Below are 23,990 nucleotides of genomic sequence, written 5' to 3' on the forward strand. Positions count from 1 at the left end.
GCGTTTGACTAGAGAATCTAGCTGGCTCGAGGATGATTCACTTCTGATTGACATGATGAAGAGATACAAACTCAATAAGAGGAAATCTTTGTTGTAAAACGGGGAAGACGATGCAGATTCACCGGCATAAATACTATGGAAACTCTAAAGGAAGAAAGAGAAACAGATGCTGAGTAAACAGAACGTGATTGCATCACGGCTGAGAAATCAGCCTCAAAAGAAACCCCTCACCAAAACCCAAATGAAAGACAAACAAAGGAAACATGAGGGCGTGATACTTTGGCATTTGAATGAGGAAAGGATTTCTTATTTGAACTACGCATGGAAAGAGGAAACCAGGCCCGCAATGGAAAGATTCACGGTATCAACACGCCACGCTAACGCCCAAGTCATGTCGTTCCAACACCCGCGCCAAGTTTGCGCTAACAGCTTTCTTCCAAGCCGACTAACACCAACTATTCGTTGAGCCAGAACCTCCGCGTTTTCCAGCCCGACAGAGATGATGCGCGACCAAGCCAAGCCGACAGTCTACATCTCAACTAGTAACCGTTTCTACCATTTCATGGTCTAGCCAGCAATACCACAAGTAGAATCAATGCAAGGCCGCCAACACGAGAATCACAAACTCTCCGTACCTCTCGAAAAAAGGTTAGCCGGGTCTTCCTGACCATCTTCCCACGCCTTATCACTTTGGTTTTGTCCTTGCCATCACCATCTTATGCTTACCTCGCAACAAAGCTCCCGTTCCGAGCTAAGTAGGGGACCTAATGTTGATGGTAGTTTTTAGCTTAGGGTTAAAATCGTAAAACCGTACATATGATATGACGTCACTACGACCACCAGCGCATTTATTGAATCAATCAACATGCCTACGTAAGAATTACCAGGGTACCTTTTTTTTTATATACATGTGTCATGTTCCACGGCAGAACCCTTAGCATTGAACGACATCGTCTATACCAAACCCTAATTCTCATGCCACCGTGCCATTGGAAAACCATGCCAACCACGTCTCCGCCCCAAGGCATGCCAACCATGCCAGCAGCACCACCGTGCCAATGGAAAACCATTTCAGCCACGTCTCCGCGCCAAGGAATGCCAACCATGCTAGCCTCACCACCGTGTCAATGACAAACCATGCCATCCATGTCTCCGCGCCAAGGTATGCCAACCATACCAGCCGCACCACCGTGCCAATGGAAAACCATGCCAGCCACGTCTTCGCGCCAAGGCATGCCAACCATGCCAGCCGCACCACTGTGCCAATGGAAAACCATACCAGCCACGTCTCCGCGCCAAGGTATGCCAACCATGCCAGCCACACCACCGTGCCAATGGCAAACCATGCCAGCCACGTCTCCGCGCCAAGGCATGCCAACCATGCCAGCAGCACCACCGTGCCAATGGAAGACCATGCCAGCCACGTCTCCGCGCCAAGGCATGCCAACCATGCTAGCCTCACCACCGTGCCAATGGCAAACCATTCCATCCACGTCTTCGCGCCAAGGCATGCCAACCATGCTAGCCGCACCACCGTGCCAATGGCAAACCATACCAGCCACGTCTCCGCGCCAAGGCATGCCAACTATGCCAGCCGCACCACCGTGCCAATGGCAAACCATGCCAGTCACTTCTCCGCGCCAAGACATGCCAACCATGCCAGCCGCACCACCGTGCCAATGGAAAACCATGCCAGCACGTCTCCATGCCGAGGAATGCCAACCATGCCAGCCACACCACCGTTCCAATGGCAAACCATGCCAGCCACGTCTTCGCGCCAAGGCATGCCAACCATGCCATCCGCACCACAGTGCCAATGGAAAACCATGCCAGCCACGTCTCCGCGCCAAGGCATGCCAACCATGCCAATCGCACCACCGTGCCAATGGAAAACCATGCCAGCCACGTCTCCGTGACAAAGCATGTCAACCATGCCAGTCGCACCACCGTTCCAATGGCAAACCATGCCAGCCACGTCTCCGCGCCAAGGCATGCCAACCATGCCAGCCGCACCACATGTGCCAATGGCATGTCGTGCCAGCCACATCTCCGCTCCAAGGCATCCCAACCATGCCAGCCACGCCACCGTGCCAATGGAAAACCATGTCAGCCACGTTTCCATGCCAAAGCCATGTCGGCCCCGCTACATGCCGCTTGCTACAAAAACGAAGGGTTGCAACAATCAACGACCACCCTTCCATCTGAGATGCATATCTTAGCCGTCCAAGGTCGCCAGCTAACGCGTGGTAACCTTTGGCCCAACGCCAAACCCCAATTTTGGCCGCGCCCAAACTAATGCCAAACCCTAGTTTTTGGCCGCGCCTAACTATGCCAAAATCCTAGCTTGGTCACGCCTAAACCGTGCCAAAGCCATGCCGGCCACGCCTTCATGCCGCTGGCTGCCAAAACGATGGGTTGCAATGATCAACGACCACCCTTCCATCTGAGATGCAGATCTTAGCCGTCCAAGGTCGCCAGCCTATCCGTGGTAACCTTTGGCCCAACGCCAAGCCCCAATTTTGGCCTCGCCCAAACTAATGCCAAACCCTAGTTTTTGGCCACGCCTAACTATGCCAAAATCCTAGCTTGGTCACGCCTAAACCGTGCCAAAGCTATGCCGGCCACGCCTTCATGCCGCTGGCTGCCAAAACGAAGGGTTGCAACGATCAACGACCACCCTTCTATCTGAGATGCAGATCTTAGCCGTCCAAGGTCGCCAGCCTACGCGTGGTAACCTTTGGCCCAACGCCAAGCCCCATTTTTGGCCGCGCCCAAACTAATGCCAAACCCTAGTTTTTGGACGCGCCTAATTATGCCAAAATCCTAGCTTTGTCACTCCTAAACCGTGCCAAAGCCATGTCGGCCACGCCTTCATGCCGCTGGCTGCAAAAACAAAGGGTTGCAACGATCAATTGACACCCTTCCATCTGAGATGCAGATCTTAGACGTCCAAGGTCGCCAGCGTACGCGTAGTAACCTTTGGACCAACGCCACGCCCTAATTTTGGCAGCTCCCAAACTAATGCCAAACCCTAGTTTTTGGCTGCGCCAAACTATACCAAAATCCTAGCTTGGTCGCGCCTAAACGTGCCAAAGCCATGCCGGCCACGCCTTCATGCCGCTGGCTGCCAAAACAAAGGGTTGCAACGATAAACGGCCATCCTTCCATTTGAGATGCATATTTTAGCCTTCCAAGGCTGCCATCTAACGCGTGGTAACCTTTGGCCCAACGCCAAGCCCTAATTTTGGCCGCGCCTAACTATGCCAAAATCCTAGCTTGGTCACGTCTCCATGCAGGCCCGCTACATGCCGCTGGCTGCCAAAATGAAGGGTTACAACAATCGACGGCCACCCTTCCATCTGAGATACAGATCTCAACCGTCCAAGTTCGCCACCCAAGGTACGCTAACCATGCCGCACCACATATGCCAATAGCATGCCGTGCAACCTCTCTGCACCAAGGCATGCCAACCATGCCACATGTTCCAATGGCATGTCATGCCATCCACATCTCCACACCAAGGCATGCCAACCATGCCACATGTGCCAATGGCATGCCGTGTCAGCCAAATCTACATGCCAAGGCATGCCAACCCCACCACTGTGCCAAAACCATGCCAGACTTTCCTTCACGACATTGGCTGCCAAAACGAAGGGTTGCAACAATCGACGGTCTCCCTTCCATCTAAGATGCAGATCTTAGCCGTCCAAGGCTACCAGCTAAAGCATGGAAACCTTTGGCCCGACGCCAAGCCCTAATTTTGGTCGCGCCCAAACAATGCCAAAACCCTAGTTTTTGGCCACGCCTAAACTATGCCAAAATCCTAGTTTGTCCATGCCTAATCATGTTAAAGCCATGCCGGCCATGCTTTCATGCCACTGGCTACCAAACGAAGGGTTGCAATAATCAACGGCTACCCTTCCTCTCAAGATGCAAAATCTCGACCGTCGAAGGTCACCACCGAGCCGGCAAGTCTCTCAAGCTCAACTTGCCAAACAACAGCAGCATGCTACATGTTTTCCACGAAAACACTCGACACATCAACACATGTCACAAACTGGGAGATGCTCATTGGGGTATTAGTTTGGTGGTTTACAGCGTGCGGCGTACACTACGCCCGTTACAAGACAGCGTCATTAGGATGAGGTGGTTAGTAAATACAGGGAGTAATGGTGAAACGCTTTCCTTCATTATGGAACATCAATTCCAGGCGTTACCGGTTACACTACAAAATTAATCAGCTTTAGCCACGATATATATCCGTGGCTATAACCCAAAAAACCGTGGCAAGAGATAAATTGCCACGACAACTCTGACGTTACTAATTGTCCAGTGGATAATAGTTTTTGCCACGACTCTAGCCACGGTTTATGTTGCTTGGCTATCGGTTCCAGATTATTTGCCACGCATTAGCTGTGGCTAGTTAGGAGATTCAAGATTCACACGTTTTTATCTATTAACCACGGAAATATACGTGGCTATTGGTTCAGCTAGTTTCTACTGTACTGTGTTAACAGAAGTCTATTTGTTCTCTTTATTTTAACTAGTTTCAAATGGAGCTAAAAGACAGTTTAGAAATATAAGAAATTCCAAAACATCATTCGTTCAAACAAATATTTATAAGGTCATAATTCATACATCCAAACAACAAGAAAAGCTAAATAAAAATAGAAATGCAAGTCTAATGTTGACTTGTTGAGTTTCCATCCAACAATCTAATTTAACATTAAAACATAAACTTAAAATGAGTGAACCAATGAATGACGCAGCATTCCTTCTCTTCTAATGTCCATCAACAAGTATCTTCCGACACAGAATTCACTTCCAATGCCAATGATGTAGCATTCGTTCGCTTCCTATGCCCATCAACAAGTATCTTCCGACACAGTATTCACTTCCAATGCCATTTAGCAAAACCTACAGCATAAAATACAGTTACACATCACTGTAAACTCAACACAAACACAAGATACACATAAACCTTATCTCTTAAACACTGCCAAGAAACCATGCTCAGATTGGTATATGTACGAAGTTCACCACGTAGACTGTCAAGTCTAAAACTATATAATAATGGTTGACGAGGTAAATAACAGCTATGGAGTTATGTTTAACTATTGCAATGACATTCTAAAACAATAATATATTATTAAATAAAAACCAAGTAGAAGAGGCATCGAAAATGAAGCTCCAATTTGGGTATTGACCCTTTTGGTAGCCATATGGGTTCAGCTAAAACAAAATCTTTCTTATGTGAAACTTATTCAGTTTCATTGAATTCACATCATGCAACTCTTAGGAAGACCTCTTCCTGTGTTGTAATACAGATTCCATAACTTCAATCCTACACCAAATATATATATGTGATCGGTTCATATTATGCATTAATTAATAACCAACAACGGAGGTGTTTTATATAAGTTAAGGCCTGCCAATAGTTATATATGTGATTCAGATGTAATAAACATTAGCCAAGTGTGTAACAAATATGGATCCATAAAATAAATACGAGAGTAATATGCACTTTGAATCCATGAAGTCCACCACAGCATACCTTAATAATTTGTGAAAGCACAGCCTGCACCACATGCTGAAAATGAAAATCCAGAGGGAGATAAGTGATGTCACTGGAAAAATGACAACTCCAATGTAATGAATAGAGTGACAGGAAATTTAAGAAAACCAAATGTACAATCGAATTACGAGAGACTGAAATGGATACATAATTAAACCCTTTCCTTGAATAAAATCTTGGGTGCCATTGTTTACCACTTCACATCCAATAGCTTTGGCAAATTTTAGACAGCATATATGATTTTTATTCCTTCCCAATGGTGTGGTACCCTTTTAGCATCGATTCGTCGATAGTCCCAGGGATCTCCACATTGATAATATAACCACACTAAAAAGTAGTAGACCATTGAACACTACTAATTTCATTGGCACGAAAACAGATATATATATCTCTAAAGTTTAGCATATGATAATGGCTACATAGAAAAAAATATCATAAAAAAACTCCATCTTTCGGAACTTCGAAAAGATCATAAGTCAAAGATCTACAGGAAGGCAATTCTCTATAAATATATCTGTTGATATGAGAAACATAGATGACTTTTCAAATTCACCAAGTGTATACAATAACCTCATAGCCAGCCTAGAGAAAGGTAGATAAGTTCTTTGCACCACCAACACCTGCCCTAGTACTTGTATGGGCTAGCTTACATTTTCAAATACACCTAAGCAATGATGATTAACCAATTTTAATTTCATTTATTAAAAGAGAAAACTTTGACAAAAAGAAAAGAATAATTCATCTCCGCCGATATACATACCAGTATCATATCAGAATCCTTGAATCTCAATTTCTACCTGATGTTCTCCTTGTCCCAAATTAATTTCTACCTGTAAATTAAAGGTAAAACTTAGATGGCTACAACCTAAGAAAATCGATTGAATTGAAATCTCAACAAAAAATCAGTATAAAATAGAAATCCCAATAAATGAATTCCTCTGAAAACTAATAAATTGATGATTGAATTCAATTAAACCACGAAGAATTTCAATTTTCTCACCTTTAGAAAGATTTCAAAATCAACTTCTTCATTCAATCTCCCATTAGAATCAACCAAAAACGAGGTTATCTTCATCAATAAGATTTTCGCAAACAATCCCTAGTTTCGACACCAGTAAATCTTCTAACCTTGCATTTCCCAGATCTCTTCTCAATAAAGTATATTTCGGTGAAGACATTATTTGATTCTTTACCTCGAACCTGTACTAATATCAAAGGCACAGTTTAAATTGAAGAAGATAAACTAAAATACTGCTACAAAACCCTAAGTTTAGAAAATCAAAAGAAAGACCTAAAATATACACAAATCCTAACTTAATTGTAGGATTTCCTTTTACCTGTAGAGAGATTTGAAGTATGGGTGTTTTCTTTTTATATGAGACATGGTCGAAGAACAAGAGGAAGAAAAGAGTTCAGGGGTACTGGAGAGTGGGGAGTTACAACTTACGAATGGGTTGTTCGTAATTTATGGAAAACGTGGGTTGCTCGTGTGAACTTGGATTAGCTACGGCGATACCTTTCATGCCATAACAAAATGTCTATAATACCCACGGACCCACTTGGCCGTGGCTAGGGCCATTTGGTAGATTCATCCCTTATAAAACTGGACTCGTGGGAAATTATCACTTGGTCGTGGCAAATGAGATATCTATTTTCCACGAGTATCAATTAGGTGTGGCAATATGTGATCAATAGCCACGGATCCTTAAATTCGTGGCAATAGGGTCGTGGCAAAAACTCAGTAATTTTGCAGTGTTACCACCTCCTCCCATTTACTCATCTGTTTCCATTTCTTACGAGACCAGAGTACGTTTCACTTAGACTTGTATGAATAGGTCTTACCTATTTCCACCGAACAACAAGTTTTGGTCAGGAACATACAACACTCAGAAAACATTTGTTAGCTTTCCCATATGTTAGATTTCCACCTTCTGATACAAGTCGTTGAACAACTACTCTTCCAGAATCAACTATTCTGGTCTCAACACTCTCTTCGCTTCCATCCCCAAAACCAACCTTTCTCCTTCACTTTGTGACCGAAGCAAGTCTGGAATTACCATTTCTTGGTTTAGGACGGATTTGTACAGATTGATCTCTCGAATCTAAAGTACTCCATAATAGACACATTTTTGTGTCTAATTTGTCCTCAATGTTCTGTATTGTTGGTACTCGATTTCGTACTTATTATGGTATTTTATGTGTTTGTAGGTATTTTTGGGAAATAAACATTTTTGGAAAATTCGGCACAAAAAGTTGCTCGGGGCACCCCCGGAAAAGTACTAAAGGCACCCTCATTTTGGATAAGGCACCCTAGCTGTTAAAGACGCCCATACTCTGGATAGGGGGCAACCATCATCTTCCTCATTTGAAACTGAATTTTGGCGGGAAACTTGTTTCTCACTTGCATAAATTTTTTTTCGAGATTTGAGGACATTTTAGAGAGACTCAATGGCTGAGAATTGTTGGGATGATGTGACTGGTCTTAACAGACATGGTATGGCTTATTTTGTAGGATAAAATTGGCTAGATTCTCGTGTTGAAGAAGACAGATGCGTACGTGCATGGGAAGATATTCTTCATTAAACTCATGGATATTTGGTCGGATTTTCTCTTGTTTTGGATATATACCAGCCTGTTATACTACAACAGGGTTGGTAAGTTCTTTCAATTAGATCAAAGAGGAAGATACACAGAATCTCGTGAAACAGGGGAAGAAAATATTCCCGAGAAAATTTTTCTTCAATACCGAGTAATGGAATATTTGCTGGAGTTATGGAGGATTATTTTCGGTTATGAGAGGCTATTTAAGGTGTACGTAGAGAAGCAGGGGGAGAAATGGAGCGTTAGGGGGAAGAACAAAATGGAGAGAAATCAAGTTTGAGAAACCTGCTGCTACTGCTGCCATTGATGAACACGAAGAACATAAGACGCCTGTAGACAATCGTTCATGCTACAGTGACAGTGACACATTAGTTGTATCGTTCTTTGTAACAGTTAGTTTGTAACAGGCATAATTGTTACAAACCCGGTTTTTCATCATTTCTCCCTTTTTCATCATTTGTAAACCATTTTTGAGCATAAATAAATTCTTTGAGAGGGTTTTCAACATGATGAGCTAGACCCCATCGCTGGGACGACGGACGAAGCTGAATTTCATCATGTGGTAAATTTAATTAATTCCTTATTTACTTTTTGCACCGATTATAAATGATTTATGATTTCTATTAATCAATTGTTATCTTGTTTGATAGCGTATGCTTAGTCTTAGGTGCTTTTGATATATTATGCTTGTAATTTACAATTGATGTTTTACGAAATCTATTTTGGCAAAGAATAGAGTTAATATTTCTTGTGATTGGAGCTGTAATTGCCTAGGATTAATTTCTGAACCACTTGAATATGAAAAACAATGAAATCCCGAGTCCCGGTGAATTCTTCATCCCGTGACATATTTTGTATATAATTTCTTATTTTTATATTTAAGCCTAGAAATCAATCTCAACTAAGTCCGAGTGAACGACAACTCTATTTACCACTATCAAAATTAAGATCACTCCCTTGCAGTACATTGTTTAGGGTTTAGACTCGTTTCTCACCCACAACACACAAAATTACCGAAACCAACATAAACTGTTTTCACCCTCAAACACCTGGTTTCTAACTAGAGGCGATTCTCTCTTAACTTAGGTTTTCAGTTTTACTGAATAATATAATTAGGTTTAATGACTTAAAGAATTCGCTAAGGGATTCGTGAATCCAGGTCCGAATATCTTATCTTTGATAGTTCGTGTATCCTGATCTTGTTACTGTTGATTGAGCCTTTAGCTCCAACAGGTAAGATTGATAGATATCACAAAGTTCTTCGTCTCAGACTTTCTTATTCCACGAGACATTACCTCTATCACGATATTCTTAATTGATATCGAGTAGTTGTTTCTTGTGAGGTGAATAATACTCTAGGCTTCTCTTTAGGAGTCGTAAGTACCGGATTTTGAGGTTTGCTGGACCTAGTCCACTGCAAACGATTTCATATCTCACGTGATCTAATGATCAAATGGAAATCAAAATAGGCTTATCTGTGGGAGACAAATTGGTTTAAAGTCTTCACTTAGGTTGAGGCAACTCTTAGGCTGTAAAGGACGTCAGCTAAGGGAATCAATTACGCAGAATCTTGTGAGATTCAAGAGGAGTAAGGAGCGTGACTAACTAAATCGTGGTGATGGTGGGTTCGGTCTCAACTACATTCCATTTCGAAGTTATTTATAGTAGGATAGATTCTGTAGCGGCTTAATACAGTTTGATGTTCATATTTGGACGAGGTCCCGGGGTTTTCTTGCAGTTACGGTTTCCTCGTCAACAAAACTTATGGTGTCTGTGTTATTTATTTTTTGTAATATATTTGTGTATCTATACAATTGAAATCTCACAGTTTGTACGTTAATCAATTAAAGTAGATATATCCATCCTTATTTTTTGGATACGACTTGATTGATCTTTGGAATCATCCAAGTACTCTCGCGGTATAATCAGGTTCACAGACTTGTTTATGTTTTGCTACTGATTGTGTGTGTGTGAGAGAGAGAGAGATAGAGATAGAGATAGAGAGAGATAGACTCTTTATATTATTTCTTGATTGAAATTCATTAAGTTATAACTCTCAGAATTGTATTTGAGTTTAGTCTATACAGGTTGCCGAACAAAAAAGTTGGTGGTGTACTTGTACCCTCAGTCTTTTCAGTGGTTTTGTTTAAATTTTCTTATTGATGACGCTATACCATCAAAGGTCATCAAATTTTTGTGTTATGTTTTCTTTGGTAGCAAATAACCATTAATGGAAGACGATGGTCAACAATGAAAAAGTGAGGGTTTTATTAAAAGAAGAGAAAAGGAAAAAAGTAGATAGAAACATGCTTGCTTGATGTTAGACTTGTTTTATCGTTTTTATTTATTCTCCTAAAATTGTATTCAGTAACCGAAATTATTTATTTTTATTTGAGAAACATCAGATTTGCACAGAGAAGGCAATGATGGTAGAGAAAAATGGTTTCTTTTCCCCACTGGAGAAAAATTTTCGCCATTTTATGTTTTTTATTGTGTGACTTGGAAAAGATAAAATTCACATCCCTCCTCCACGTAATTTACCACATCACAAACGTTGTTATTCAAGTTGTTATTGAGCATGTCATGTAGCAAAATTGTAGTTGTACCCTCAGAGGGACTAATGTTGTTTACAGCCTTAAGAGAAATAGTTATATCTTTTTCGGAATTGTGTTCATTATCAAATATCTTAACTTACCAACTAGATCACTCTTTGTTAGTGTTGAACGATCGTTTGCTTCTGTGATGGCATATTTTTTAGACTTATATCTTGATGGTAGAGACTTGAGAATTTTACACACAATACATTTCTCTGTAATAAGTCTTCCTAATAAATGTGAAGAGTTAATTATCTGAGAGATTTTTTGGTTAAATTCACTAAAGGTTTCATCTTCAGACATACAAAGGTTTTCCCAGACGGATACTAGGTTTTGAAGCCTTGCTTTTTTCTCTACGGTATCCCCTTCGAATACAATATGCAAATTATCCCAAGTTTCTTCCGAAGTTCACATGTAATCAATCCATTGCAATTATACCTTGCAACACTTATTTCAGCATCGCCATATGTAGCTATGTCTCAAGCAACAATATTTCTCCTTCTCGAACTGTTGAAGGATTATACCCTTTTACAACAACAAGCCATGTATGAAAATCACGAGCTTGAAGAAAAGATCGGATAACTATTTTTTACCATAAGTAATTTGTGTCATCAAATCCTGGTGGAAGGTGAAGTGAACTTGGTTGACAAAATCTCAAATTCATGTCTATAGGTTCGGACCGCTATGAACACAGACTTATTAGGTCTTTACGGTGTTTGCCTGCTCTGATACCAATTGAAAAGGAGAGGGTAACTAGTACACCACCAACTTTTGAACCTATATGGACAATCCTTGTACGATTTATACGTTTGGTTACGAAACTGTATTTAAGATTTTTTAACAAGGTAAATTAGTATATACCCAAACTGTTCACGAACGAGATTCCAACAAGAACAAGTTTTGTAATCTATATTTCAAGATACGAATTCAACAAGAATGAGTCTCATAGGTTCTTTACAGTTAAGTTTAATACTATCTAGGTTTAAATATGTATAACCTGTGATATTTCAATTATAAAGATAAAACAATCTAATGCAGAAAAGAAACAGATACCAGAAGTTTTTTATTAACGAGGAAACTACAACCTTGTAGAAAAACCCCGGGACCTAGTCCAGATTGAACACATACTGATTTAAGTTGTTATACCAATTACGTACTACCAAGTTTCGGACTAACTATAATACCTACTTCAGTTATATTCGTGCACCTGTAAAACGCCCAGCAGAATACGATTCTCTATAGGAATTTCTTCTGTGAATCATCTAGTAGAACACCAATCCTCTTTAGAATATTCACTTGAAAATCTTCTATAAGAACGTTAATTATCTTTATAAGATGATCTTTAACAATTAGGGTTCGTACGTTCCATGACCTAATTGATTCTTCCTTACAAGACCACGTAAAGATAATCTAGAGATATCTTGATCTATCAAATCTAGGGTTTGTGATAAACACCTAGAAATTGGTTCCCTAACTACCAAAAAAAAATAACTTTCCTGTTTTACTATCCCAAAGTAAAGTCTTTTGGAATCTCACTCTTGTTCATAAAGAACAAAGATATAGAAAACAACCTTATGCAACACAAACAAAATTTTATAAGGGATGATTTGTGTGGTTACTTGAAACCTCTATTTATAGTGAATGATTTGGAAACAAAGATACATTGTCTAGGAAATGAAACACCAAGTGCCTTTAGTCACATAGTAACGGTTTTAGATCGTGAACTGTTACCAGAAGACATATAAGTGTTGCCCCAATAAATCACTCATAAGTTCTTCGTCATAACTCGGAATCGAATGATTCTTGGCTCGTTGGATTCATGTTTTTATTCATTAAATTATAAGGACCTTTCTTGGGACAAATGTCATCCTCACAAAATCTTATGCTCAAATATCCTCGAGTGTACATTTAAATATATATTTACTGTACGTCATATGAATTATCCCATAAAGTGAGCACTTGTTTAAATTTATAGAGAGGCATAGTAAACAAAAGAATCACGTGATTCTTACTTTTAATGAAGTTCTCTAAGATCTATTCATGTAGTCTTCAATCTACATTCTTTAAGGATATATTTGATTCAATACTCTGTTACTTAAACCTAATCTAGCCTGAAATTGACTAAATGAAGAATGCGTTTTAAAATCTAAATTTGACAACTTAATTGACATGCCAACACCAGTGGTTCAACCAAGCAATGATCTAACACTAAACATATGAAACAAATTTTTATATTCGATTATGTCAATCTTTCAACTGTAATCCAACTCCTACACCAAAATCTCTTTTGGATGACAATTAATATTATCTAGCATACAATATATACTTTATTAATATAGTCACAAGAGATATGCTTATCTACCGGGACATGAAAATCATACAAATTATGAATATCAAAAAATATTTTGAAAATTTTGGCTTGGGATTTCACCTTGAGTATCAAGGAATATACTTGAAGTCTAGTAATATGAGTTCAACACATGTTCAAAATATTATGTCGATATCTTATGAACTTTCCATATTAACCAAACATATTTTCAGCATCTATGCAAACCTTAAAGTAATAGATAAACAAGAAACATTTATTTGGTTAACCTAAGGATTGGTCCTGCTAGGGATCCATACGACCAGTCCTAGTAGTGATCTTTGGAACTGTTCCTAGTAGAGATCCTTGGATCGGTCCTAGTAAATATCCTTGTGTAAGGGATCCGTCCTAAAATAAATCCTTTGATTCATTTCAACTACGTCTACTTCCTTTGACTCACGTAATTAAAAATAATCTTTGAGGTATGGAATCAACCAGAAATTTCAACACACTAACTAACAAAAAGTTATCAATTAGTGTTACATCGAATATTCAAAGCCCAAGTAGCTAAAAAATAATTTGTAATCCAATGTACCAAAGTTGTGCAAAGAAACTAGTATATGCTTCCTTGACACTTCGATCATAATGAAATGATCAAGTCACCAATACTAGAGATTCACAAATATGCCTTGTATCTTATATTTTCAATCTAAACGACTTGAAAGAAGCGTAGATATAGAAATGGAACAAGTCAAGTCTACATTACTAACCTCGAAAGAAGGGATGATGTATTCTTTGATGCCGATACGCCTTCAGTTTCTTCGGAGTAACACGAGCGAGTTTCAGTATATCTATTGTTTCTAGTCTAACCCAACTAAGTTGACTCCAGTAATCTAGTCAAACAACCTCGATTTTTGTAGATAATATGACAACTAAACTTAACGTACCAACGCTTGATGGGTTCAACCGAGCAATGCTCTAATACTCCGACTCTTGCACCTTCTTAGGGCATGTCCAGTGAGGGAAGCATAAACTAATTGCCTTGAAATCCGACGTGTCAATGGTATTCTAATACGTGGAAAGCGTCTTAGGAATTTGAAGTTCTTTGGAGGGAAACAAGTCAGTTTTCCGATCGCAAGATAAACATCTGATGGCTAGACCATGCACCGAGAATTTGGATTTTACCGTTAAAAAGATTTGGTAAAATTAATTTAATGATGTAAACATAAGACATGGCTACACCGTCGATAGAAGATGTATGGCCACTACACTAAATACCGGTAGCAACAAAATTAATTTAATATAGCTTCTATCGATGGAAGGAGCTAGCAGCTACGGGTATTTGGTGTAGCGACCATACATCTTCTATCGATCGGTTATTAATATAGCTTTCTTTTTATTGTTTTTTGTTTTCTTTTTTTTTGTTTATATAACTAAAATTAATTAAACAAATAGAAAAGGAATACATCGGCACATGGTTTTCCGGTCGCGATACAAAGTGTCTATCAGTCAACTGTTCGCTGAGAGTATATCTTCCGCCTACGTCCCTTTATCCATTATCATAATCTCTAGAATCAGTGTAGGGAACAAGGGAAATTTAGAGGAATTCTCAGCCCTATAATTAAGGCTCGATTTTTACCTTATACTTCAGAATTTTTTCCTCACTGGACATTGCCCTTAGTATCGAGTTGATTTCTAATCTATTTTGCACTTTCTAAGATAAAACAACAATAAATAAAAATTTATAATCTATTTTACACTTTCCGAGTTAAAACAATAAATGAAAAAGCATATATATGTGTACACCAATGTAGTCAATCTCGGCCGATATCATCGGTTTCGGTACTTGAGCGAGATCAAAACCACCATATTGACGATACAAAATATGACCGATAATCTTAGCCGGTATACACTGATACGGCCGATATATCACCTATTGTCGGTCTAAAGATGATATTGTACCGATATTGCTTATGTGAATAATATTTGTTATAAAAATTGTAAGTATAAAATTTAGAACCGATATTTCAACGATAATTTCTTCGATATAAAGTTGTACCAGTGTATTCGTCGTGGCCGAGACAAACCTATAGTACATTGGTGTACACACGTATGCAGGATACAGCACCTAGTTAAAGGTAGTAGATGTAAGGACCAAACACCATATTTATGGTTATATATCTTGTTAATAAATGTTGTTGTGTAGAGAGAGTTGCTACAAATTATGAAGAGCGAGAGTTGGATCCTTCTGTTCTCTTTATATTCTCGCGAGTGATAGTATACACAGAGTCCATCCATCCATCCATAGAGTAGTAAATGAGCTTTCCAAGAAAAGAATAAGAAAAATGCCTCGAAAGAGAAAAGGAGTTGAGAGCATTTAAAAGGAGAACCAACCATCGGTGATGCTGATGATGCAATTAAGTGAATGATGCATGAAAATTAATAGAATGCATGGGGTGCTGGTAGAAATTTAAGGATGCATGAAGAGAAAGAGAGTACTGTCAATGCTGGATCTTCTTATTCATCAATTAATTTTGTATTGATATAGAGAGAGATTGAAAGAATTCAAGTTTTGATTTAATGAAAGCAGTTAGAGTTTGAATCTTCTTACTTACATGATCAATTACTACCTCCTTCAATATCCCACCTCCCTTCAATTCAATGTATGGTTTGGCCCATCATTTTCTGTTGGCATTCACCTGATTAAGACATATTTATTTCATATCTTAACAAATGGAAATTCTAAATGGATAAGCTTCATAAATTTAACCTCACAACACAAGCACAAAAATAATTCTCCTAAAGTTCCAGAAAATATATTTGTAATGACATAAGATAAGAGACAAGAAAACATGTTAGTACTCCTTTAAACCCTCTAGTATGCTAATGTGCTTTTGCTTATCGACACTCCTTTAAATCCTAGTTAATGATAATGTACCTCTTCTCTGCATGCTTGGTATGAAATCAAGAAAGGTGGTTATATATTGAAGTCAAGTAGTCAAGAATTCAACCATCAGACTAATATTTTCAGGTCAAGATATTTAATTATGTAGGTCGACGGAGGTGTGACTAACTCAAAAACTAAGTTCTTACATTGTTCCAAAGAGCAAAGGGAGTGAAATCGAGATTCATTAAATAGGAAGATGAATGGGGTCATAGAGAGATGTGGTAGTTTACTTGTTTTTAATATCTCTCCATCGATTTTAATGGTTGTATGTATGTGCAAATGTTTGAAAGCTTCCTCTTAAAGTTTATGAGTTTTCTCTAGGTGACCAAAATCTGGAAGTTGGAGTTATTGCATGGCATTCAATTTCACTTCAACTGTATACCTCCTTGGCATTCTCCCTCCTCATTTATTTATCTACCCCACTCTTTCACTACCTCAACCTCAACACCTGTATTAACTAACTACAAATTAACTACTCTGGTCTAAGGGTGGATGCGGATGCATATGTGGCTTGGCTAATTATTAGCTAGGCTTCATTACGTTCTCCCCTAATGATCTAATGATTGGTGTTATATCTAAAACAAAACATATAAAAGAAAAAAAAATAAAAAAAAATAAGGAAAACAAAGTGATACACAAAGATTATACGTACGGGCAGTAGCTCAATTATGGCGCACCTTTAATTTTTATGCATGAAGCCGTTTGGTTATGATAGCATTGAGAGGTGATTCTCACTTCGATTTTGGTGTTAGATGTGCGCTGCAGGATTTTCAACTTTTATGTACGATTTTAATGACAGTTTCTGCTCTTCATTAGGAGTTGTCGATGATGGCAGAATTTTCGGATTATTCATAGTTGTTGATGTTGGTTTTAAGTTGGACGCCTGCAAATTCGAACTTTTTACTTTTGCACATACTCCAGTCTAAGTGTGTGTTGCACAAGTGGCCGATCAAAAAGAAAGAAGTCTTAACGCGAATTAGTAGCAAATTGGGCTCAAGTATGTACGCCCTATGTGTCCTAATAACAGCTGATTTCAACGTGGCAGGTGATTTGGCGGAAAGAGATGGTTTTATTCTTTCCATGTCATGAGAAAGAAAATAAGAAAAAATTGCTAACCATCTTCTCTGATAATTTTCTTTCTCAGAAGAAAAATATCTTTCCACTACTTCATATTTCATATCCACAAAAATCTCAAGCTCGTTAACACCTAAGAATTAAACTGATTTCTTCCGTTTTCCTCTTTTTTCTGCCGTGATTTGTTTGACCTCAAACAATATCAAATTTCACATGGAAAGTTAGGGAAGATTTTTACTAATCCTTAAGCTATTCAAAATCTTTATATTGCGGTCAATAAAATTAATTAGAATTGATCCACACTAAATTGATTTGTTGTCCTGGAATTCCATGGCATAAATTAGGGTGTTTTTATTTTTTACTTGAAGAGCTTATGGCTGGTTGGTTGATGTAAAGAATGAGAAGGTTAACATAACATGATTGTTAATCTTTAAAGAAGAAATGTCTTTAATAACGATTGAGCTTGAATTTCATGAAAAGATCAATTTCCTTATTACCTCTTTATATGAGAATCATGTGATGTGTATTTTGAATTCCTGATAGGTGTATGTTGATTCAAGATTATACGCGAAGGAATAAGACTCAAAATTAGGAAACAAAATAAATGGATGGAAGATCGAAACCATATACATGCGCGGATTTGATGGCGCCGATTTAAGATTATATGAGAAAATTTTCTCTTCATGCATCAAAAGATAAAAACTTCGTTCAGAATCAGAAAAGTAGATCTGGTATTTGTTTTGTTTTTGTTCTGATGACGTGGTTATGAGGACTCATCACTGCATCCCGACACATCGGATGCCACGTAAGATCCGCTGGTATTCAGCTGTCAACTGGCTGTTCACCTAGCAGGATTAGCCGTAGTAGCCAACTTAAACTAGAAACTAGCAAGTACTCTGTAGCTACAGAAGCCAATAGAGCATAAGTTTGCATGGGAAAGAAACTTTCATGGAGAGGTGGGCCCTTTTAATGCTCCTAATAAATTTGGTCCTCTCTTAGATTTTCTTGTTTGCTATTCTTTGCCAACAAATGTATATGTGGTTCAAACTCTCCTATATAAACCCCTCATCACAAGTATTCTTCAAAAAAGAGAAAACGAGAAAGAGATCAGCTTACAAACTTGATTAGAATATTACCATGGTTTCTTTTCAAACACCTAATTTCCCACTTAATCAAAGAAAAACAACCTTGCATAATGAGAATTCATCAGTCGTTTCATTATCAAAGAAGAGAAGGTTGGAAGAAATAGTAGTAGATGATAAAGATCAGATGAATTTCGAGAAAGGATCGAATAAGAAGATGGCTAAAGTTGTCGACAAAACAAACTTATTCCGATATGATACTGAAAATCCTTTACCATCGGAATGGCAACGTTGCCTTGATATTCAGGTGAATAATAAAGCTGTATGCGCATGCACAAATTAATGTTCTTTGAGGCTTTTACTTACTAAATAAATTTGTATATAGTCTCTGAAACTTTTCATTTTCTTTTTTCTGGCAGTCGGGAGAAATACACTTCTACAACACGAGAACCCATAAGAGAACTTGCAAGGATCCAAGACTATTATTATCAACAAGTCCGAAAAAGAATCCAGATCACATGGGTTTAGATTTGGAACTTAATCTAGGGTATGAATCATCAGTTGAAACCCATGTAGACGATACTCCAACTGATAACTTGATGTCTTCACGCGAGATTTACGATGCCAAAACCAAAGACAAACCAACAAGAAGCTTGGGTGGTTCATCGAATTGGTTATCAGTCGAGGTGGATCACAGAGAAATGGTGGCAGCCGTTTGTATGAGTTGCCATATGCTGGTTATGTTTTGTAAATCTTCTCCTTCTTGCCCTAACTGTAGATTCATGCATCCTTTAGAGCAAATTCCTTCAGCAGGTACTAGTCTGAGCAAGCCTAGGCTAAGGTTCTCGCACTGTAAAGATGGATCGAGGCTGAATAATGTCAATTTCATGAAACTCTAGGTTTCTTTCTGTGTACTGCATGGTAAATGTTATGTACTTTCAACTGTTTTTAACTTCAGTCTCGTCGGTCTGACATCTCTGTAAATTATCTTTTCTTTAAATAGACGTTATATTTCCCTTTCTTCTGTCTGGTAGGTTTTTGTTTTTTTCACCATGGAGAAGATTTGGGGTGGAGAATTATTTGCTGAACACGATCTTGAAATGATACAACATAACATAGATTTCAGAGAGGTACAAGCAGGATTGCATCACAAATTACAAACTAATAATTTCCGTGAACTGTGGGTACTAGATTTACCCTAAAGAATTCTTGCTAGTTATTTAAAACCGTAGTCTGTTACTTTTGCCCTTATTCTGCAAGACTTCTTTAAGAACTGAAGCTATTCTATTCGCCATATCTCGCTCCATAAACGTCTCTTTCACCCTTCCATACCCTTTCTTTCCCATTTTTGACCTCATCTCAGGGTTTGCTGCAAGTTTCACGATGTTCTTTGCAAGAGGTAAGATACCCTCTTTCCCAACAGGATGCAACCAACCTGTTGATCCATCAACCACAATTTCCGTTGTACCTCCCGCTGCCGTTCCCTGAGAACCAAAATTACGTATCGACTTCATTAAACTCAACTGATTAGATCATTACATAGTCAACAAAGATGTTTCAAGAAAAGACTCCATGGACAACTACTTGGACATGTTCACGTGTGTATTTACTTTGGCTTAGGTTGTTTCATTTTACACAGGATTTGGAATTGGATAGATGGGTTACCCTTACTCTTTCGCAATCAATACTATATTCACTCTCAGTCTCTCACTTTGTTAACATCAGAATGGGCCCACATGATTATTACAGGGTTGATGTTGATCAGCAAGAGGACAAGATCATAAGAGGAATAAAAGAAAAAAGCTTTGCTCATTCTCACAAGGGTTAAGCTGAATGTGAAAATGAGGAGGTAAATGCTGGAAGATGAGTAAAAGGTTCAAAAGGTGGGCAGTACTCTAACATGTATAATGTGGATTGAAACTGCCAAGATATCTCTACTCTAGGCATGTGACCTAATGCAGCTCTAATTTGCAAATTTGAGCTGAACTGGAATCTTACTTAAGTGGTTTAAGCATTTAAAGGTGGATAGAATATTTAAACTGTGAAGTGTGAACCAACTTGTACTCTAGGTATGTGACCTAATGCAGCCAATTGGCAAAATGATTTAAGCAGACTCTAAAAGTATGTTGGAGCATCCACAAAGGTGGAAGCTCAAAATGACAAACTACATTTGACCTCAACAATGGCACTTTCCTAAATCCCACACTTGTGGAAATTTATATTATAGCTGGCGGTGTTAGAAAATGAGCTTCATTGAGACTCAATTTTTAATCTTTTCCCACAAACCACATTAAATTTATGCTAACATTACTTAATTAAAAGAAAATAAATACTAAACCTTATTTTTAGACCGAGAATAAAACAACAACAAAATCAGCTCACTTTAAGATTGTGCCTGGCTTACAGGCGTACTTTAAAAGTACACCCCATGCCTGACATGGGGTGTATTTATAATGCCCTACCAAATTTGACAGTAAAATTTGGCAATTGCCAAATTTACCTCTTTCCACTACGGTGTTGTTTAGTGCCAAATTTGGCTTTTCTAACATGCAGTGAGGATGCTCTTAGGTTGATTAATACAAGCCATATATATAATCAGACCATGCTCAAATGTGGCACCATAAGTTAAGTGTAGTACATGGCTCTGTTTGGCCAATAGCGCTGGTCTTCTTGCTACCTATCAGGGAACAAGATGGACCTAGTAGCCAACTGATTATGCAAAGAGTAAAAGATGGACACATATACGGAACACAACAGGGATATAAGATGGAGAAGGCTAGCAAAAATCTGAATGGGGTCTTACCAATACTGGCAGCTGAAATGCCATAGCCTCAATGGTTATCCTCCCAAAGCATTCACCCCTGGCCTAAAGGGAATGATATGATCAAGATTAAGCAGGTAATTCAACAAATGATACACTTAACTGGAAAGTGGGTTAAGGGTTCATTATGCAACAAAGATTAATATAGAGCAAGCAAAGTACCTGAGAGTTTTGCACAAGTACATCAAGTGCAGCTAAGTACGGAGCTACAGCGAGGGTTTTATTGACAAAGTGCACATGATCCTGAATCCCCTTATCTTTCACGAACTTACGAAGTTCCGTTTCAAACTTAGTTTGGGCATTCATGTCACTTCCGACTATTACAGCATGCATCACTGGCACTTGTAGCTTCTGATCCTGGATTATTTGTAGACTTTCGTGGAAAGCACGGAGAAACAGATCTTGACCTTTTCCACGTGAAACACCTGGATTTTGCTAACTATCATGCTTGAAGCCATACAATGTCCAATTCAAATCATCATAAACTGAAATCAAACTGGGTTCTCTATCACTAAGAGGCATTGCATATCTGTGAATTGTGATTGATGACATGTATAAACTGGAAAGTGGACCTAAACTACCAATCTTCTACGCATTTTCACTTTTTAGATGATCGCTTGAATTAGCATATAACCAATGATTCTATTTTACTTCAAAGTAGCAAGATCTTACTATTGATAACAGCAAAGAGTACATCTTCATTCCGCACTCCTAGACTTTCCCGTATATGCTCACGTAAAACCCTTCTAGCCACACTATCTTCAGCTACTTCCATTAGCTCTTTGCTATTTCCAAGATGAACAACATACGTCCGGGGCATCTTAATCCTACAAAGAGCAAAATGATTAAAATCTGTTAATAAAAGAAAAGAAAAGGATAAGTAAATTCAAACATTGAAGTGCAATCCATATCAAGGTACCAATACCAGCAAATGGCAGTATAGAAAGTTCCCGAGCAAGTCGAAATACTTATTGATAAACCAATAGAGATATGGAGTAGAATGTAACTGACATTACCCCAAACGCTCTCGAGTCCTATTTTTCCAATATTCAGCCGTTGTATGTGAATCAATCATAGCACCTGCAACAAAGGGGAGGTGCTTAACATACTCCACACTGAAATAGTGGCCTCGCATTTCATGAATCCACCACAAAATCTTCGGCAGTACACGAGAAACATCGTTTTTAAGTACAGCATCCAGCCATTTCCCAGCAACCGCAGTGTTTAAAACAACCAAATCAGCTTTAAGTGCTGTATCTATGGCTTCTTGTCCCTTTGCTGGAAGGACCTAACGACCCCATGAAAGGCTTATTTACTAATTAGTATAGGGAAAACTTGGTGATTCAAAAACTACTAAACCCAACTTTTAACAACTACAACTTCAGAATTCTGGACAAAATGGTATTAAATGAGCTTCTTTAAATAATCGAAAAAACAAAGAGTATTCTACCTGAACTCCTCGACCCAGCATCTTATGTTCCAAACTATGCATTTGTTGATCTTCTACCGTTGGTTTTTGGTTGGTAATCCAAACAACTTTTGAACCAACACTTGTTAACAAAAATGCCAGCTCCATCAATAGCAACGGTCCACCTGCAAAACCATACAATTTACAGAAGTCCAAACATTCATTTCTCAGATAAATACATAATTACAAACTAAGCCACAAGTTTTATAAGCCGTCTAAGTATCAATGCATGGTTTGAACCTTGTACACTACTTCTAACAAAAATTTGCAGTTTAAAACTTCTAATCACCAATACAAGAGATGACAACATTTTATGTCAATAGCTCAACCGAGCAAAACTTAAATGGGCATGCGCGCCGACCATAATCCACACTCCTGGAAGGAATTTAAATCTCAACTGTAAAAAGGATCCACTTTAGAGCAACTACTGTATTTATACAAATGTTATAAAACTACTAATTGATAGAAGAAGAAAAAACAGATTGAGAAAATTACCAGATAAAGAGAGCTCATGAGAAACCAAAAGAACAAGTTTAGATTTCATGAAATCCAATGGATTTCTCTCAACTTCTGCATTTCCAGTATTTACTTGAATCAGACCATCATCATTACTGACACTGTAATGACCATGGGGATCACAAAAACCGATTGATGGTCTAATAATGAAAATCATTACAGATGAGATTGAGAATATAAGTAAAAATATCAATAGATATCTTTTCTTCGGTGAATTAAATCCAACTGAGTGTTTTCCCATAACTAAATACCTAAAACAAAATTGATCTAGGGTTTCAGTTCTGCTGTTTAAATTCAGGCGCAATGAATCCCTATGAAGTATCGAATTTTGGGGTTAGTGAATTTGAGGTACATGAGATCAATTGAGAAAGTAGTACCGTAATCAACACTCTCCTAAGTTTTAATGTAGCTTCTTTTCTTACGCCCCAGTTACATCCCCAGTGTACAGGGGTGGTTTTCTCATATTCTTTCTTTTGATTTTGGATTTTGGGTGAAACCAACCGAACCAAACTAGTCTTAATGCGAACCGAACCATTAATCCGACGATTTTTAATGATTTGGGATTTTTGAAAATCGTTAGATATTGGTTTGGTTCTGGTAGACACTAATACCGAGCAAATATTGGTTGTTTTAGACTGAATAAGTTTTCTTCGATGAATTAGTAATAGCATTAACCTATTGAGTTTTCTTTGGAATTTAATTGATTTCCTCTACGGTATAACTTCAATAAATGAATGTTCGATAAATAAATAATTTCGTCAAATGAATAATTTTTTGTGGTTCCGACTTGCATTAAGAGGCTAAGTTAATAACCTCATTAACTGCATTGATGAAAAATTGAGTTGTTAAAGGCCTTATGAAAATATAAATAAATAATTACTAAATTTCATACTAAAAATATATGTAAATAAAGCAAAATACTTTATCCGATTAACATTGTCCATATAAGAAGTTATTTATTTTCCTTCTGCCAAAACAAAAATGCATCTCATCCTTTTTTTTTTTTT

General features: G+C 38.3%; 2 protein-coding genes and 1 long non-coding RNA gene across 6 annotated transcripts; 1 reads left to right on the forward strand and 2 right to left on the reverse strand.

Annotated features, from left to right (window-relative positions):
• Positions 1 to 4,604: 4,604 nt before the first annotated feature.
• Positions 4,605 to 7,029, reverse strand: LOC113353180. Of its 4 annotated transcripts, none has more exons than XR_003361125.1 (5): positions 6,913 to 7,029; positions 6,576 to 6,775; positions 6,336 to 6,405; positions 5,555 to 5,590; positions 4,605 to 4,917 (listed from the first exon to the last, which is right to left on the reverse strand). It is a non-coding gene; the product is annotated as an uncharacterized LOC113353180 (long non-coding RNA). The 4 variants fall into 4 exon arrangements; XR_003361123.1 differs by having other exon boundaries at positions 5,555 to 6,239; XR_003361126.1 differs by having other exon boundaries at positions 5,555 to 6,405.
• An 11,065-nt stretch (positions 7,030 to 18,094) lies between these two features.
• On the forward strand, positions 18,095 to 19,202 carry LOC113347534. Its single transcript, XM_026591219.1, has 2 exons — positions 18,095 to 18,485; positions 18,598 to 19,202. Exons 1-2 carry the CDS (start codon positions 18,234 to 18,236, stop codon positions 19,075 to 19,077), a joined length of 732 nt encoding a protein of 243 aa, XP_026447004.1. The 5' UTR covers positions 18,095 to 18,233; the 3' UTR covers positions 19,078 to 19,202.
• Positions 19,203 to 19,257: 55 nt separating this feature from the next.
• On the reverse strand, positions 19,258 to 23,420 carry LOC113347533. The gene is made up of 7 exons (XM_026591218.1): positions 22,963 to 23,420; positions 22,450 to 22,592; positions 22,016 to 22,287; positions 21,672 to 21,826; positions 21,162 to 21,424; positions 20,982 to 21,044; positions 19,258 to 19,662 (listed from the first exon to the last, which is right to left on the reverse strand). Exons 1-7 carry the CDS (start codon positions 23,222 to 23,224, stop codon positions 19,399 to 19,401), a joined length of 1,422 nt encoding a protein of 473 aa, XP_026447003.1. The 5' UTR covers positions 23,225 to 23,420; the 3' UTR covers positions 19,258 to 19,398.
• Positions 23,421 to 23,990: the final 570 nt, after the last annotated feature.

The sequence above is a fragment of the Papaver somniferum genome, chromosome 2, assembly GCF_003573695.1.
Source record: "Papaver somniferum cultivar HN1 chromosome 2, ASM357369v1, whole genome shotgun sequence".
NCBI classification, from domain to species: domain Eukaryota; kingdom Viridiplantae; phylum Streptophyta; class Magnoliopsida; order Ranunculales; family Papaveraceae; genus Papaver; species Papaver somniferum.

Coding starts and splice junctions, on each gene's coding strand:
- LOC113347534 (XM_026591219.1), top strand. CDS start 18,234: ATGGTTTCTTTTCAAACACCTAATTTCCCACTTAATCAAAGAAAAACA. Junction 18,486..18,597: donor AACGTTGCCTTGATATTCAG/GTGAATAATAAA, acceptor TTTTTCTGGCAG/TCGGGAGAAATACACTTCTA.
- LOC113347533 (XM_026591218.1), bottom strand. CDS start 23,224: ATGGGAAAACACTCAGTTGGATTTAATTCACCGAAGAAAAGATATCTA. Junction 22,288..22,449: donor TGCTGGGTCGAGGAGTTCAG/GTAGAATACTCT, acceptor TGGGGTCGTTAG/GTCCTTCCAGCAAAGGGACA. Junction 21,425..21,671: donor ACTCTTTGCTGTTATCAATA/GTAAGATCTTGC, acceptor AGCAAAATCCAG/GTGTTTCACGTGGAAAAGGT.